We start from the raw sequence: 19,627 nt of genomic DNA, 5'->3' as shown, positions 1-19,627 counted from the left end.
CACAAAAAAGGGGATATTACATCCAAGGACTGGCAAGCAATATATTGCATTTTTGTTCTGGGTTTACATTATTTTAGTATTTTGTAAATGCACTGCCACTTAACTAGTTTATTGTAGCTTTGAAAATTCAGTTGACTACTGGAGCGATTCTTTTGGTACATAATACAGGTTTCCAACTGGCTCTTAAACTATATGTTTAGTAAATGTTGCATTTGCAGAGTATAAAGCTTGCATTTAATGTTCTACGCAATGACTGTTTAAATCCTATTGGCTTTTATGCATCAACAGTATTTTAAAAGCCAGTGGATTTATAACCTCAAGTCTATCATTTGAAAAACAAATATTATCACTGTTTAGTAAATAGGACTACCAGGTGCAAACATGTAATTCTAGTGTCCTTCTGATAAGGGGCTTTTGAAGGGATACAATTTTGCCCTCCTACCTCCACCCACTAACACTTTTCTTCCCCGCAGAGCTCATGGTGTAAAAAACTGTCAATGTATTGTGATCTGATCTTGATGTCCCTTAAGCTACGTACACACTTCCAATTATTATCGTCCGAAAACGAACGACGAACGTTCCTGCACGATATACACGAACGATCGTATAGCACCGATCCTGCACATAGAGGTAACGACACGATCGTTCGTAGATATTGTACACACAATAGATACGATCGTTTAAGCGATAGAGGAACTATGTGCACGACAGGAAAGTGAACGGACGTTCGTTCATCACGCATGCTCTGAACATGGACGATCAACGAACGACCGTACACACGAACGATGTTCAACGATCGTCGCCCAATCCGATCCGCCGGTCCGGTCGTTCGTTTCCAACAATTTTCCTCGTTCGTCGGCGTCGTTGGTTACTTTTTTACGAACGATTTTTTGCCCAATCGATCGTTCGTCGTTCGATTGGAACGATAAAAATTGGAAGTGTGTACGCACCTTTAGGCTTAGTCTGCACGGACATTTTCCCCAGCGTTTAACCCGAGGCTTTAAAAGCCCATGTTTGAAATTCCCATGCATTCTAATGGCCTAATCTATACCAGGTTGTTTCCTTGAGGCATGTTTATGAGCATTATCTATAAAGTTGCTTGCAACATTTAAAAAATTAAAATGCAGGGTTAAAGCTGGAAAACGCGGGTAAACGCTTCCATTGATTTCATTGATTTAGAGGGTTTAAAAGCACTTGAAATGTATGTTAAAAACACAGGAAAATGCGGTAAAAACGAGGGAAACCCCGGTATAGACGTTTTCCAGCATTTTAAAGGTAAGCTTTAAAATGCTAATAAAAGTGCAAAAAACGCATATAAATGCAGTAGGTACGTATACATGTGTTTTTAAAAATGTCCGTGTAGACCCAGCCTTAGTGTTTTAACAGGGATTGGCCTGGTCCATTTCTATTCTGCATGTTCATGTAGCAAATGTACCAGTCCTTGTGCTAGGGAATTACTGGATTTAACACAGATAACATCTAAGACATACTTTTTAAACTGAATTTAGTTGGAAAGTTGGGTGAATCCTGGGTAAAAGTTGGGTGACTCTTAGGTGAAAATAATTATAAAAAGACTCATAAAAAACTCCAACCTGAACATAAATTTTGGATAGTTGCAGATACTTGCTAGAGATGTGGTACAGGACAGGGGAGTTTAAGACATATTTTTGTGTCATGCCAGATCCTTAAGCAGTTCTGAGTTAAGGTTAGGGACATAACAACAGTGCATGGAGTACCAAGTTCCAAATGACTCAGCCTTTTTTCTTTTACATCACAGTAGTTTTTCATTGAAAATCTATAAACGCTCAGTGGTAAGACACCTGGAAAATGCTGCTAGAGCCTGCATACCCCTTCTCTGGAGAAGTAAACCCCCCCTAACTCTAGGTCTCTGGATCAGATAGAATAATGATATTATGCACATGGAAGATCCTAAATCTTCAGTCCACAATACCAAAGAGTAATTATTTTCTATGTGGTTCTACTAGAAACAATGCCAAAGTTCTCCAGAATATGGACACCGTCTACCCTGTATTAAAACTAGAAACCTGGCAAAAGGTGCCATTTACTGTCCTATGTAACTTTTTAGCCCTCGTTTCCCTCCTCGTTCCTTCCCATCCCTTGTTTTCCTATCACTTTTTTATTAATTGGGAATGTTTTTCTAAGTCATGAAGTATCTGACACATACATTTAGTCTATGTTAACACTTGGTTACCTTGCTTACTTTTGGATATTTGTAACCCCCCTTTTTTTCCATTCATAATTTTATATTGGGCAGCACAGTGGCTGAGAGGTTATCATCCTGGTCTTTGCAGCACTATCTGCATAGAGTTTGCAGGTTCTCCCTATGTTTGCGTGGGTTTCCCCCAGGTACTCTGGTTTCCAAAATCCACATTTCAAAAACATGCAGTTAGGTTAATTGGCTTTGTGCAAAATTGGCCTTAGACTGTATTAAAGACATATGACTAGGGTAGGGTAGCCCCTTTGAGGGACAGCTAGTGACATGACTTTGGACTCTGTACAGCGCTGAGTAATATGTTGGTGCTATATAAATACTGTATAAAAATAATTATTTGTTACCTTTTCTATAAATAAAAAATTGAATTAAAAAAAATTGGTTGAATGGCAGCCAGCATAATATAACATCATTAGGAGGTTCCAGTCTGTAATTCATACCCCCTTTTCCTGAAAATGTCATCATGCCAGCCTGGGCTCATATTACTGATATACACATGTTAATTATGATTCAGTGCTTTAAGGGGCACTGTGAGCTATGCTAGAAAAAAAAGACAGTCATAAGGTAAAGGACTAATCACCAGGATTTCCTGTGGTCTCCCTAAAGTAATCACTCTTTATTCTTGATTTAATGCCTTCTTTTGCACTGTTTTTGCAAAGACGTGGTGACCTTGGTAAAAGACAGGTTTTGATTCCTAAATTCTCCAAATACCCTGAGACTATCAGTCAGAGGCAGAAGTGCTTTAGATATTAAATAACAGATACGGCGCTATGAAACTGTAGGTACAGGAGTGCCTAGGCATCCCTACATACAAGTGCTGTTTTCAGGTGAATTTCCAGACAAAAAGTGAGGTTTAGACACAAATACATTTCTAAATTTTCCCCCCTATAGTGTAGCAAATCTTCACTTTCTATGTTCTTTTGCATTTTAGGTAAGGTCCATTTACAACAGACAAAAATAAGGACCTATGACATCAAAGGTCAGGGGGAATGAAGGTATGCATTTACGCAATGAAGTAAAATATTATGGGGAAGTAAGATAATGTGTGAGAAGACTTGTGGGGTGTAGAGGAAATAGAGATGGAGCACCCATCAGCAGCAGTAAGCGAACCTAAACAAAATTTTTACCTTATATAAAAGGGTAAACAACCATTTTATATAACGTAAAAATCATCTTCTCTTTTGGGGAGGGGTTTAAAACCCTTTTAAAAAAAAAAAGAAAAAAAGGGGCAAAGCCCCTACCTTTCCTGTCTTGATTGCCACAGCAATCAAGACAGAATAAGAGCGCAGAGGCTGCTTTTTCTTCAAAGAGATACACAAAAAATGTTGATCTAACAGATGCGCTGTGAGATTAGCACTCTTTTTTTCACCATCTACGTCACCCAATCTCGCGCCTGCGCAGTGCGAGGTCACGTGATGTATGAAGACAGGCAAAGAAGAAGGCGGAGCGAAGGAAGACACCAGGACGATGTGGGCCCCAATCCAGGAGAGATCGATGGATCTGCAAAGTAAAGGTGAGTGAGTTTTTTTTCCCAGTTTACTTCTGCTTTAATGCGCTGCTTTTAGGGATTAAATACTTGCTACTTCTGAAAGGCTCTAACAATTCTGGGTAGTGCTGGAACTTGAATTCATACTGTGACACACATTTTAATTGGTCCATTACTATGATAGTCAGCCTCATTAGCCTGTAATAACATGCAGAAATTAAGAAGGAGCAAGGACAATTAAACCTTAAAAAGTACCAAAGACAGTTTTTAAAAGCTTGTTGCAAGTACTGTATGTGCACTTCTAGACCCTTTCACTCCACAGTTGACTCTCTGAGTCTCTTAGTAGCTGTATTGTTCCCTGGCTATGAAATGTTGCCCACACTTGCAACTCCTGGTTCCATTTCAACTTTGGGCTAAGTTTTCCCCCCTCAGTTTTCCTGGGTTGTTTTATGTTCCCCTGAAAATGTCTCTTATGTAATATGCATATTGCCTACATTTGAGTAAAAGTCTCAGGTTTATCCAAAACAATAACGCTGGAGTTCCACTTAAGCTGTAAGAAATTATATATTTTGCCATCTCAGTTTTTAATAAAAAATGTACATCATTTTATGCCCCCCCCCAAATCCTCCCACAATAGAAATAAGTTAAAAGGTAGTATTCCAGGATTTCCGACACACTTTAAATCCGAAATATATCTTTGGAACTGTGAATTAGTCATGAGATGACTGCTTGGATGAAACAAATTATCATAATGAGCATGAAGTGTTTTTCAAAAATATCTGTTCTAGTAACATATTTACCCGGTTATAAGTCTATTATTTGTTAGGGAAACAGTTACACGTTTGTCTTATCGCACCATGTGTCTGGTTCTCACCAAGTGTCAGGAGTTCTGGAAATAAGTGTGATTGATACAAAGAGTAAACAGCTCTACAATAAAGTACAAGTTCTAACAAACTAGAGGAATCATTCTTTTATATGCAATATGTAAATATATATGGCCAAAAGTTTGTGGACACCTCACAATTATATCTATATGAACTTATGGATCATTAAGCTCCAAAGCTATGGCCACTAATAGGAAGTTGACTTCCCCTTTGTTGCTATAATAGTCTCTAATCTTATTAGAAAGCTTTTCACAAGATTTTGGAGTGTGTCTATAGGAATTTGTGCCAATTAGGCCAAGGGAGCATGTGGGAGGTCAGACACAGATGATAGACAAGAAGACTTGGCTCACAATAATTCAAATGTAATTCAACCAAAGGTGTTCATTAGGGTTAAGCTCAGACTTCTGAATGGCCTTTGATGACTGAAGTCATCAAAACATGTCTTTATGGACTGAAGAAGCAATATTTTGACCTGGTGACGTGGTATATAAATATATATGTATGTGTGTATAAATATATATAATTTTATATATGCGCATTGTTATATATATTTGCACTTTTTATTAATGTACCTCTTTTTCTTTTTCCTTTAGCTTCGATTTCAGAACATTTTCCATTTCTTCCTTTTGCTGCTGTAGCTGTAAATGAAAATATTGGTTTCATGAATAGTTGAATAAATGATATCCTTTAAATTAATCAGACCATGGGTCTGATGTACCAAAGGAATTTAGACTGTTCCCTTACCAAGGTTCGTTTATAGGATACCCAATCACGTGCAAGGAAATCTAGGAAACTGTAAATTTTACTTGCACGTGATTGGATGGTTAAAGTAAGAAGAGCTTCATCTCATTAGCTGAGCTAAGTCATATTTCCCTGCATGAAATTATTTGACTTTGCTAAGCGAACAGCCTATATTCCTTTGGCAAAGTGGCCCCACTAATTGGAAATGCGATTTGAATGATTGTGGCACTAACCATATTTAAGGTATATTTAAGCCACTCTGTTTTATTTTGTTTTAAATAAATTGATGAAGGATTAAAGCCCTTATTGAGGAATATGACCATGCTAAGGAAATATGTCCTTTTGTTGTTTGTGATTTCTGTTACTTTCTGGCCTAAGGTAAGCAGTGACCAAGACAGAAAATTCAATAGAATTAAAAAAAAAAAGAATAAATAATTTGTACTGGTGAAAACTATCTAGAATAGGACCCTTAATATAGGAATGTAGCATAAGATTCACTTTTTGTTAAAACAATCAAAAACTTAAAAACACTATTTTATTACAATCAATTTCTGAAATATGCTAAAAAAAACTATTGTATGGAATGGAATCATTTTTTTGTGTCACAGTCAATACTTCAGTTTGATATATTGGTAAAAACAATCGTAAAACTGACTGAATATCAAACTGGATGGTACACCAAATACTTGAAATCCATGAGAAAAAATAATTAAAATTGATCATAAATACCATTGGGAGAAAATTAAAAACTTTACAAAGGGCTACTTTTTTAAAACAGGGAACCAGATATTCCCTCGTGGGAATTCTCTGTGTTTATGTGTTTCAATGGCAGTAATTTATTCCCACCTGGGAATGTTTGAGGCAATGTCAGATTCTCTGTTTTATAACAACAGCCCAAAGTTTATGCTTTGGCCAAAGTGTACCTAGCTTTCATAACCAAAATACTGATGCAATTAGGACCAGCATAAATGAGAAATATTAAAGCAAAACAATCTAAGCATTTGCTTCAGAAATTATGATATAATATGATTATAAAATAACTATAATTTAAAATGCAGATTTTCATATTTATAACGAGTTGTAACACAGTTTCTGAAAACATATTGCTTATTTCTTTGCCAACAAAAGAATTTAAGCTTCTGCAAGGATTCAACATGCCAACAGCCTTCTCATTATTGAGCTCAATAAGATGTTACAGAACCATTTATGCTTGCTGGTATGCCCTCACCAGTTTCATATAAAAGCCCTATTGTAGTGGTGAAGTGTCGTTTTTCATGAATTTCTAAACCTGACAATGCACAAGGCAGAGTCTAGCAGAATCAAATAGTTGCTATGACTTGGCACAGAGTTTGACAAGTGGCAGGGAAGTAACTCTTTACATATCTAAAGACGTTGGGATTTGCTGACAACGGTGTCATATTCTTATGCCGAACATGCATGAATGTTGGGACCAAGCTGTGTTTTATTCCATGATAAACAAGGCAGGCTGCTCATGTAACAAAAGCAGTTTTATTGATGCTGTAAGGAAAAGCGAGATGCAGACTGCCCAGATAATGGAGCAGTAGGATGGGAAGCTGTGATATCAATAGGCACATTGCTTTCTCCTTGTGAAAAGTTATGAATTATTACTCTGAGCTCACCCGCTCTAACTGGGACAAGCTGACTGCATAAAACAAGGATCTCTTGTTCATGTAGAGACTAAAACACATGGCAGTCAAAACAGTGTGCTTGGACTCTTTTTTACAGCCCCTGATGATTGTTCTATGTCTCCAGGGGCAGAAAAAGATTGGACGGACTATTACATTATACAGGAATGTGGGTGCTGTATAAAGGTGCCTTGGTGCTTTAATTTTAAATCATTTCAAAGTTGGCTTGAATGGGCCACCCAAACACTAATGCATGCTTGCATGAGCCCATCAATCAAACCTGTATTTTGGTAATGAATGAAGCAAAGGGCTTACCTTAATGACACCCACAGCTAGTTACAGTATACTTGCTATATCTTCAATACTACACTGCTTTATTTATTTGCAAGGTGAAAAAGCCCTGTGTAAGCTCTTGGGCTGATGATTCTATCCCCACTTCCACATGTAACAGTGCTGGGTGGGTAAGTGGTCATTTGCGGCATTCTCCAATACCTAAAATTACTAGGTATGTCACTTTGCTTGGAGATCGAAGGGAGTAAATGGAATGTAAGGGAAAGTTAGCTCTGTGAAACAGGTTTTAAGTGTGAACTTAGCTTTGTAATATATAAACAAGTTCACCTTAAAGCAGAACTTTTTTCTCTAAACTGTATTCAGCTAAAACAATCTTACCTTAATGCTAAATATGACAAATATTTTTGCAATTAAAAACCAGCAGAGCATCCTGTGCAACTGCTGAGAAAATACAGCCCTTAACATTATGTATGCACCTTGAACTGTTAATTTTCTGAAAAGTCAGAATCAGGAAAGCAATATAAGCTGACATTAGTACAAAATACAGAAGGATAAGCCTAACAAATGAGGCACATAAGAATGTCATTACATTTAGGTGGAAAAAGGTCTAAAATTTTACGAAAAAGAAAGCAAGAAACATTCTTATATGGCATGCGCTAAGACGGTGATCGAAGCAGGAAGTGGAGCACAATGACCATAGGGTGCAAAATTCTGAATGTTAGGTGTTGAAGTGGAAAATTAGGGAGGGTTTTCCTAAAAAAAGGTCTAACTATGAGGACTTTGGAACCATGAATGCAGTTCCACTTTTAAGATCTTTGTTAAGGCAAGATATCTAGAATTCAATCTTTTTTTAGATACAGTTGTATTGAAGACCCTCCTCACTATCACATCACTAACTAGACACATATTATTAGGAACAGTATAGTACATTCATGAGCCTGTAAATTATATAGGCATGCTTGAACTAATAGTCTCTTAATCATTCCAGGCAAAGAGAGAAAGAGAAACATATAAAGGGTTTAGAACATACAAACATAGACAAGTAAAGCACAAAATGTACATGTCTTACCAAAGCAATAGCAGCAGATTTTTCATTTTCCAGCTCAATTTTCAATTGCTCCTGAGAAAGAGACAGCTGTAAAATAAAAAGAAAAAAAAACATTATTATATTTTACAATAGCAATAAAGAAATACTGTAAAATAACTGACTGATGAATGCACCAATGTCTCCAATCAGGGCTGTTTTTTACTATTGGGCCCTCATGGGGCAGGGTCTTGGATTGGAGGGGGTAGCAGCAAACCTAAAGATTTACAAACTGTAATAATTTGTTCCTGTTTTCTCACCATTGGACATTGTGGACTAAAATCTGCAAATGCTTAAAGTAAACCTAAAACATATTTCTAAGAAACAACATGGTAGAATGTTGCTCCAAGAAGTATCTGAACTTCAGCAGGTCATCTTGAAAATGTCTACATGCCTAAGTGAATTACGAGAAAATCCAATCTCTAAAATTACATATAAGCTTTAAAATGTAAAGCTAATATCAAAAGGCTAGTTTCCAAACTTTTTAAAGCTGTAACTTTTTATTTCTTTAATATCTTGTAATACTGTTATAGTATGACAACTTTCTGTCCCCAATGGTGTTCCTGCATTGTTACCCTGTCCTTGTGCACTCACAATAGGGACTACAAAGGACACACATATTACAGGTAAAGTCCAATGTTGCCATCTCCGAGAATGCCCCTTAAAAAATGCCATGAAGCCATCGCTGGATTGAATATAGCCTTCTCCAGTTCCTTCCTCCCTGTTATCAACATGTGAAGTAAAACCTTTCTGTTTTCACTACATACCTTTTACTACTTTACTACTTTTACTACCACACCTGTTTTTACTACATTACCATGGCTGGTAGGAGGGACTTGCAGAGTTCTTTACATAGCTTCCTTAATACATCACAGCACCTTGCCTAAGCCCTAATACAAAGACTGGGCTAGCTCCTGAGTGTAGTGTCAGTCTGGAGGAATGAGTTTTCCTAGGCAAACTGTATTTGCACGTAGGCTGTCATAACTAATGCCCAAATGTGATGATGATTCCCTATGATTGTAATAACTGAAAACCAATAAATGGATATTGGAGGTCAGGGACAGACAGTCAGGGAAGAAAAAAGCTAAATAATGCTACATATCCTACAGCCTGAGAATAAGGTGTCCTGATGTGGCTGCAGTAATATAATCAGGATAGGAGACTGTACTACCATGCAGGACTAGTGGCGAAGCTGGTGTTTAGTTTTAAAAAAAGACATTTATTTCAGACACAAAGTGATTTATGAATATTGTGGTCAACATTTGTGTGTACTTTAGTTTTGTGTGTAGTTTAGTTTTAAAAATAAAATATCAGTTTCAGTGGAGTAACCTTTAGGTAAAATAAATGAATAGTTAAACAAAATATACTGTTTGGATTCAACATATAGCTGCCAATAAATATATGGCTGACACATTCTAATTGCTTTAGAAGTTTTAAATCAGAACATTTCAAGCTAGCTAGCTAGCCTAAAAATTGAGCGCCAGGCATGTTTTTAGCTTCTGTACTTTGTAGTTAATTGCCCCTTCCTGCTTCCATTTGCTGAATAAAATGTGATTAGGTGGCCGTTTTATTGTTTAGGCTGCTAAATGATATTCCATTGCTAATAATGTAATAATTTCATTTAAAGAGCAGTTTCCCTGGTTTAGCTGATGACATAATGTCGCTGTAGTTAGCTCTGTGATAAACCAGTTCTCAATGCACAGTGCTTTAATAGGCCGCTTGTCAACTTTTCATCTCCTTCAAATAAGCCATCAATCTGAACATACAAAACGGTTTTGTTCGTTGGCCCTTCTTTTTTTGGCCTGTTTTGTAACAGATTGAGATAATGCTACAGGCTGGCTATTAACATAAGTAAAAAAGCCATCATTTAATGTCAAAAGTCACACCTTCTCAATGGTCTTTTGGTCTTCTTCCATTCTCACTTTCATGGCGCCCACATCCTGATCTGGAACAAAAGAACAAAATAGCAGAGCGTGAAATCTCATTCCTGTGGCCGAGCATTGAAAGCTCGCTGCGGAGGTCAGCACAGAAGACCCGGTCATTTCTCAGTGGCCGAGTGTCCTGGCATCACTCTGACCCTCACAACCGCCCTTGACATTCGAGGTCCTTTCCCTGCTGTTCAGCCGGCTGCTTGCAAGGAATTAAGAAGTAAGTTCATGAGCCAAGTGTGGCTCAGAAGACCTCCTGCTTTTCATCAATACCAATACTGGACATCCTTGCTGTTAGTCACAGCAAATACGAAGGACTTTAGCAGGTGGTTCTCTGCAGATGAATAGCTCTGGCATGAAAAGATAAGAAGCCCCATTAAGTCATACGACAAACATGTGGGTAGAATATGGTTCTTGTCCCATTTCACAGATTAATGATCTCATCTAACAAAAGTCAGTAACATGAATCCTAATTGTTTTTTTAAAGGTAGCTTTATTACAGTAGAAGCATCTAGATTTTGTGGAATCCTGGACATGTTGGTTGCTTGAGCTAAAATAATGATTACACCATGCATGGAACATTCTCTACGGCAAGTTTACTGGTCACACAAGGATTCTCACCAGTAAAATAAAGCAATGCTAACTAATTTTTACATTCAAAGCAATGCAATGTAAGGCACTTTATGTGTCTCATTTTACTGTTCTCACAGCCTAAAATGGAAAACCTTGCTGATGAAGGGCAACGAGGAAGCACTGCCACAATTAATTATTAAAGTAATTTAAAAAGCTCTTCCCAAAGATTCAGAGAGCACTTTTGTTTGCACAACTGCTTTTTTAGGGACAACATTAAATAAAAAAGCTATTTGTTATTAAAAATAAAAATAATAGCATGGTAGCTCACTGGATAGCACTCTGGCCTTTGCAGTGCTGGGTTCCAGGTTTAAATCTTGGCCAGGACACTATCCGCATAGAATTTGTATGGTCTCTCCATGTTTGCATGGGTTTCCTCTGGGTACATCCAAAAACATGTAGTTAGGTTACCCCCAAAACTGGCCTTAGACATTGTAAATTACATATGACTTTGGTATTCAATATGACATTCAATTGTGAGCCCCTTTGAGGAACATAACTATAGATTTTGTAAAGCGCTGTGTAATATGTTGGCACTATATTAATACAAGTAATAATAAAAGATCTTATGTAAATGTAAATTTAAAGTGGAAATACATATATAGGTTGAAAATTCCACATATCTACTGCCAGTTTGTATGTACAGTTTAGGCCAGGGTTACTCCAGAGGTTGCTAGGGGTTACTTGAGCAATGGGAAATTTGTGACTCTTAGGTCATTTTAACTGATACAAACATGCTTTTTGGCTATCTGTAAGGGTGTCAATCTTCCCAGTAATGTTAGATACATTCTTCCCACTGACCACCACACTGTGCATTGAGCTGTGGATAAAGTAATTATAAAAGGGGTTCCCTAAGACCTGAAAGGACTGCATTAGGATACCAGGGGCGATAAGAACCCCTCACCTTTCTCTTCATGTCACCTTTGGGCAAACAACCAACATCAATGACAGTCAATATATACCCTGAGGAAGCCAAATGTGTGAAACACGTCAGGATATGAGACTAATCCTCACTACTTTGAAACATAACAGTATGTGACATGAAAACACTGGTCTCATGCTAGAATTTATTGAGCCTATTAGGTTCTGTTATATCTTACCAATTTGAATGTACGTATGTATCTCTTTATTAATAAAATTTTATTGTTTTATCTGCTTTAGCAATTGCCCAAAAAGCCTCCCTTTGTTTTCCTCTATTTGCATTGCTAATAATATGAGGCTTGGCAAAAAGAAGATTACCTTCTATTTGTTGATTACCCCTACCTCCTTTGCTACCTAACACATAAAGAGGTATGATATGATATTTACTAGTTTATATACATACTGTATATTAAGTTTATGGAATTTTAAATCATGAAAATATGAGTATAGATGGTTAACAAACACGTTCTGCTGATATGCAAAAATTAACAAGTATGTAGGAACAATCATTATTCTGAATTCACATATTTGTGTGTTTTTGCATGCATAGTAATGCAAATTTATGGTACACATACCATGCAATGTAGTACAGTAGTCCCTTATATTTTTATTTTTTTCAAGTATATCATATTATTGAGATGGTTCACTTCTGTACATTGTGGTGCGCTAAATAAGTGTTGTTTTGGCAATGTGCATAAAACTATTCAAAAGGAATGATACTGTAATGCACTGAACCATGGTTTGTGAGTTACTGCAATGCAAAGTTGTGAATCTGAAACTCGCCCATCTGTCCAATAATCAGCTAATGTTCAGGGCTAGTATCACTTGTAAAAATTACAAAATTACAGCCAGAGTTAATATAACAAGAGCTTAATAGAACAAGATCTCAGCACTATTATACCTAATGAGTGGATGCGTTTCTCTTTCTCCTTTAGGACTAGTTCCAGCTGGAGGACCTTGTCCTGCAGAGCGTCCATCTCCCCTCTCATCTCCTTGTTTTCTTCCAGCAGCCGCTCTTTCTCCGGGTCATCTTCTGATTGGTAAATGATCTGCAATATTACAGACTCTTTTTATCTTAAAATGCAAAGAACAAAAGGGCTTTCTAGCATGCTGCTGAGCTGTAATAATTATCCAGGATGCTCGTCATATTGTTTCTTGCATACTGCTGAATATTTAAAATATGAATAGGAAAAGAGGACGAAGGCTGAGGGAGAGGAAAAAAAGGGGTTCTTGAAAGCCTAGAGTACATTACATTCAAAGACTATAAACACATGGGGGGATTTTTATTGACAGGGATAATGCCTATCATACTGTTTTGCATGGCCTCATCATTCAGGTCAATTTATTATGGAGGCTGAGTCCAGGACGGCAGCTGGGCCTAGCACACCCACACTTTCCCTATGAGCTTTTTTTTTTATTAAGGAAAATATAGCCTGTAACTAGGGTAAAGCTGGGAGTTTTGTGGTGCGGGCAGTGCTGGGGGGTTGTGAAGTGCTCTTGTTGAGAGGGGGCTTGTTGTCTTTGTAACGTTTCTCTGTGACAGCGCAGCTAGTGTCACAAGGAGCACATCACATGTCAAAGCACTGAAGTTTTCAGCCTGGAAGCCGCATGGAGTCCATCAGGCCCACTGATAGCAGCACAGTTGGCTCTCTCCTTGGTGCTGCTGCATCCACCCGCAGGTCATTCATATTCTGAACATTAACGTGGCTTTGCATGCTTGTCACACAGAGGGCTGTGCAGGCGTCTTGTGCTATTGAGCCCTTTCCCTTTAAATCTCTGAGCCAACGGTGATTACCTTGTAAGGCGGCTTCGGGATATCGCCCAACAAAAGCCTTTAAAGTTATCATTTTCGGAAAGCAAGGCCATTTGCATTTTTATTATGCATGCCCCTTTTGTTTAAACCTTGCCACTTGTATTATGAAAAAGTCTTTTTCCAAGGCGGCGAAGGCTCATTGCCACTGATAACATTCATGTGTCTAATTCAAAGGCTTTCAGAGCATTTGAAGACACTGGGTGATGGCTGTCTAGACTAAAACATATACTGTAAATATGCAGCAAATTGACAACACAAACTATTGGGAAGGATCCCTAAGCCAGGCAGGAATTGTATGCTAAAAAGTAAGACGTCAGCAGACCTGAAGCAATTAGACTTTTAGATAAAAAGAGAGCAAAGCATAATAAACACATTTACAGTAATAACTGCTCTAAACTCATGACATTTTTGCTATGGGATACTAAACTTTATTTTAATATCCAAATCAGTAACAGTCTATACTTTGAATGCAGAAATCAACACATTATACCTAATATTCCAATGAGATAGTTATAATCACTTACACATACAAACAATGTGTGATTTACAAAACACAGAAATGAGAATACCTGAGCAAAAGTGAAAAAGTTAACACAAGCATTCACTTAAGTTCCATCAATTAGATGAGACAAGAAAACTGGTATTGTGGTAAGTGGTACCTGATACCTGTTACCCAAATTTTTTATGTAATTAATATGCTTGTTGTATTAACACACAGCACACAAGAAGATCTAGTCTCCGGTTTTGGGAACATCTACCACTGTTATTAGACAATTTATGATATATATATATATATATATATATATATATATATATATAAAACACAAAAAACATAAAAACGCTCTTTTTAAAATTCAGCAAATAAAAATTGATACTATAGCATAGAGTCTGCATAGAGTATAGATGGAAAGATTAAGGTAAAAATTACAAATTACAACATTTTTGAAACTACTTTTCAGGCGGGTAGATATATGTTAGGGGGTGCCCAATAATGGAGAACACAGTTAGAAAAGGTGCCGTGCAAACAAAAAACAAAAAAAGTCACATCACATCATAAAATAGTTTTTGGTTGCAATTTCCAACATAGCGCCAACATATTACGCAGTCCTTTACAAAGTCCATAATCATGTCACTAGCTGTCCCTCAAAGGGGCTCACTATCTAATGTCCCTACCTCAGTCATATGTCTTTAAAATATGTCTTTTCTCAAACAAATCTCCTAAATCTGGTTGGTAAAAGAAACAGTACACAAGTATGCATTTATTCAGACCAGTCTCAAGCTAGGTAAGATCCTCCTGTTTCTTTTTTCCACCTCTAGGAGGTTCTCAATGATGCGCTGGTATTGTCAAAGAGGAAGCTATATTTGTATTTTTTTAAAAGTGGAGATTTTGGGTTTTAATAATAGAAGGGTTAACCAGTGTTAAAAAAATGTGTTCTTCTTCAGTCAATTTGTTTGCTCAATCTCAAAGAAGTTTTCAAAATTCGATCAAAGTTAAGGAAAACTGTCTGAAATTTTTTAGAAACATGTTCGACTAGGGTGAGCTACAGAACAAGATATTTCAGGCTGGAAATGTTCAAGCATGTTGTTAAAGGTTTATGGTGTAGAGAAGGATTCTTATTCCAGTCAATGTTTTATATTTCCATTTTTCAATTAAAACTTAAAATGAATCAGTTGATAATTGCAATTTTTAATCTACATGCGATTAGAAAATGTAAAGCATACAACTTAACACAAAGCCGATTTTTGTGTGCGTTAGCTTTTCTGAACAAGAAATTTTCAAATTGGTGGTTAGAAAGAAGTATTTTATTACAACTGGTAGTATGGATAGCGGTAACTGTGTCTTGTTTAGGATTGCACAGAAGCCTTATTCACTTCAAGGAAATATTACCAACAAACAAAGGCAATTACGTGATGAGAGATACTCCAACTGAAACACAAACATAGCCAGAGAAATATATAGGTAATTTTGTGCATATTTTAAGATGGTAATTCTTGAGGACAGGTGCACTTCAAAGGCTTGGCGACGTATACGGATTCCAAACAAACACAATGCATGGATATGGTGGGAAAAGAGAACTTGGCTCACAAAAGCATACTGCGTGAATGGGACTGAAGCATAAAGTGTACTTTCCTCAATGGTGGCTACACTCATTTGCATGGCTTTATTGAGGAGTAGAAGTGATCATCCTATGAGGCATCATGAGAACCTATTCTCGATGGCAAAATCCCAGTGGGGGAAGAGATACCTCTGGCCCACAAACTTAATGGTACCCATGAAAAAAAAAATCTATAAGTCATTTATTAGTAAATGATGCCACTGTGGAAAACTGCTCAGTACACAAGACATACAAACAATTGTTTTTAGCCAAGAGGCCTTGTAATTGATTCGTCTGAAGGAAAAACGTTTTCGTTGTCCTGTTTCAACCAATCACGCCCATAGAACTATATGAGTGAAAGAGCCTTTCAATAAAAATATTGCATACATCAATTAGATGAGTTGGGTAGTAAATTGAGGTGTAATCGGGAGAAAGATTTATTAGGAATGCATAGAAATCTCATTACTTATTGAACTCAATAGGTTATTTTAGAAGGACCATCTATAAACTGCCAACATTGGATTAGAAATCTACATAAAAATTTGCCAAAAACAACAGTCACAGCATTTAAGGCAAAAAACAACCGCTTAAAGCTACATACACACTTCCAATTATTATCGTTGGAAAACGAACGACGAACGTTCATGCACGATATATATGAACGATCGTATAGCACCGATCCTGCACATAGAGATAACGACACGATCGTTCGTAGATATTGTACACACAATAGATACGATCGTTTGAGCGATAGAGGAACTATGTGCACGACAGGAAAGTGAACGGACGTTCGTTCATCACGCATGCTCAGACCATGGACGATCAACGAACGACCGTACACACGAACGATGTTCAACGATCGTCGCCCAATCCGATCCGTCGGTCCGGTCGTTCGTTTCCAGCGACTTTCCTCGTTCGTCGGCGTCGTTGGGTACTTTTTTACGAACGATTTTTTGCCCAATCGATCGTTCGTCGTTCGATTGGAACGATAAAAATTGGAAGTGTGTACGCACCTTAAGACTGAAAGATGATATCAGTCAGTGATTTTCCAGCTTGTTTGATAACCCTTGTCTGCAGATAATTGTTTTCAGCAAATGTTATCAGTGCAAACATACCAGTACAGGGCAATAACAACAGTGACATCTGCTACTGTTTCCAGAGTAAATTAAAAAATACGACCACCACCAACTACCTCAAAATTGTTGCATAAATACAAATCATAATATAACTTCTTATAACTACTTATTCTAATATTTCATCATTTGGCATCCCTGATTTGTATAAAGATTTTTCATTGATTTTTCATCCAATTAAAACTGTCACATGCATGGCTACCATTATGCTTATGGATTCATGATTAATTAGTTTTTAAATATAATGTCTTAGAGAGAATGTGATCAGTTGTTTTTCTAACCAATCAGCTCCTTCCTTTTGTCTCAGTGCTCCAGGATGAAAAGAAAATATCAGGTCATTAAACGTTTTAAGGAACAAGATCGTGTGTTCTACTGGTGCATAAGGTGAATTCTGTATCCTTGGGGCTTTACTTCATCAGCACATTAGTTTAGAAGAATTATTTTACTGCACTTGTACCCTGAAGTTTTAAGTTGCAACTATGTGTACCCTATGCATTATACAGCCATTATATACATTTATAAGCCCTAATATTGCATAGCTGTAAATTAACCTATATAAAAACCTTATAGAGGCAATAAAGGCTATATTTTTAGCAAGCCATTTTATATTAAAGCAGTGCAGACAGTATTCTTGCTATACTATGCAATAAGTCTCGATCCTGAATTGGGTTAACAGCTGCTATAGACTGTAGTTGTGGTACCATAATAAATGGAAACAATTCCACCACTTCCTTTGGTACAGCTTCAAGCATTGGCTGAAGTTAGTTCCTTGCAGTTTCATCAGTTCATCTAAAAAAATCAACCCACAGAGGCTGAAAGTACTTTCCCGAATCAGCATTGGTTTTGTTTGCAGTGTAAAAGGTAAGTTTACAACTCACCGGAAAAAGATATAATCAGATCCATGGTGCAGATCATTTTTTCTCAACCTTTTTGCCCCTGAGGAACCTAAAATTAAAATATTTACAGGCCTTGGGGAATCCCTGCTAAAACCACAGGAGGTCAACAGAAAAAATACACCTTACATTGATGGTCAGTGGAAAGAATGTCTCCCTTATAGGTAACTGAAACAAGTTTGATATCATACTTTTGGTGAAGTAATAAATAATAATTTTGGATTAAAACACATAGGATGTTTGGTGTAAGTGTGGTAACCATGTTGGTTTGTTGATGGTAAACAAAGTTTTTTTTCTTTGGGGAATGTAGCTAGAGAATATAGGAGCGACCAGCCTTGTGAATATTCATAGGAGTCCCAGTTTGTTGCGGCATCCCCTGATGCTTTGTTCCACTGTTCTACAAATTTCTCTGTCTGAGGGGAGTTGTGAAAAACTGGTAATTATTGAATGTGCTGCAAAAATTGCATTGTTTATATAAAATTCTTCTTTGTTTGATGCGAATATTCTATATTATGGGATATATGTGTATTTTCTAATTGAAGAACCAATCCCTCACGAAGAAGTGGGCTAGTCCCATGAAATGCATTGAGGTCATGTGGTCATGCTTTTAGCCATATATTCTGTTTGTATTAGTAACTATATATATATAACTTATTGTTTTTGAGCATTTTGTATTAAAAGTAAACAAATTTGCCTCCACTGTTTTTTTCTGTTGTTTAATAATTGATATCATACTACTAACTGACAAGTAGCACAAAACTTTGGAGGGCACCATCCCATTGGAGGGCAGTCAGTCGAAGTTCAAGGAACTCCCAGCAACTTCTGGAGGAACCCTGGTTGAGAATGGCTGGTGCAGATGATGAGCTCACATATTTTGGCCAAAATACAAATCGGTACTTTGGAAAATCAACCATTTGACTTGAATTCCTCAAGAAGCAATGCACTCTGACATGTGATAATGCCTAAGCATCCCTATACTCTGTCATCTACTTTCTCTTGATTGTTGGTGCATCACCCTGAGCACTGGAGGTTTGCAAGTGAGGAAGTGGTATCTACAGAAGAGCAGTGCAAGTATCTATTGGCTTTAAAGTTTGTCTATATTTTATGTCTTCCCCGGTGCTCCTTCTGTGTATTGGTCAGCAGGTTCACCCTCACAAATCATAATTTCACCTATCATTTACTCAGTACATTAGGTTATTCTCTCATTGTGGTAAAGGAGCAGATTTGATATTGGAATGCAATGCCCTGCTTATATACATGAGTTAGGAAGGCAATCTCTAAAATAGGTTCACTTCTGCATTTTGAGAATTGTGCTAAGGTTCCATGATGAATGATGATTTCTAATGCCCTTTCATTTAGTTTTGGGTAAGGCTTAGGCTCAGATGAAACCTAAATGGGGGGGATAACATGATTTAGGTTGTAGTTTTCCACAATTATATTTGAGTGGAAAACTTACCTGTAGTTTGACAATTGTGGTAACATCAACTTTCTGACCTCAAAAAACATCTTTTTGAGTGTGCCACTATTAATTTCTATTGTTTGACACTGTTATGGACTCTTAGGAGTTGGGAAACAGTGGGTATAAACAGTGTGGGGACAAGGCAAGGATGCCATAGTGCCCCCCCCCCCCCAAGAATACTCTAAGGGAAGGGAATCGGTGAGTTAGTAAAAAATAATTATGGGTGTTACAATCACCAGCTGTTTACTTTAAATACTGGGTAAAAGCGGATTTTACAAAAAGCATAGGAGTACCACTGGTTACACAATATATAATGCAGGTCTAACAGTGTTCTCCCTATCTCCTTTAAGCCGGGTGTTGCACTTTTCAGTAACCATTTGGCTGTTTCT

General features: G+C 37.2%; 1 protein-coding gene across 1 annotated transcript in view; it reads right to left on the bottom strand.

The window, feature by feature from the left end:
- The window catches only part of C5H10orf67 (chromosome 5 C10orf67 homolog), a 74,810-nt gene that overhangs the window by 36,900 nt on the left and 18,283 nt on the right, over positions 1-19,627 (bottom strand). Inside the window, exons 6-9 of the mRNA XM_072413465.1 lie at positions 12,746-12,893; positions 10,252-10,310; positions 8,351-8,416; positions 5,176-5,241 (exon numbers count right to left, since the gene is read on the bottom strand). Coding sequence (XP_072269566.1) covers positions 5,176-5,241; positions 8,351-8,416; positions 10,252-10,310; positions 12,746-12,893 — 339 coding nt within the window. The remainder of the gene's footprint in view (positions 1-5,175; positions 5,242-8,350; positions 8,417-10,251; positions 10,311-12,745; positions 12,894-19,627) is intronic.

Source organism: Pyxicephalus adspersus, chromosome 5 (genome assembly GCF_032062135.1).
Source record: "Pyxicephalus adspersus chromosome 5, UCB_Pads_2.0, whole genome shotgun sequence".
In the NCBI taxonomy this organism is placed as follows: domain Eukaryota; kingdom Metazoa; phylum Chordata; class Amphibia; order Anura; family Pyxicephalidae; genus Pyxicephalus; species Pyxicephalus adspersus.
The sequence above is the reverse complement of the archived record's forward strand: the minus strand, read 5'-3'. Positions and strand labels throughout refer to the sequence as shown.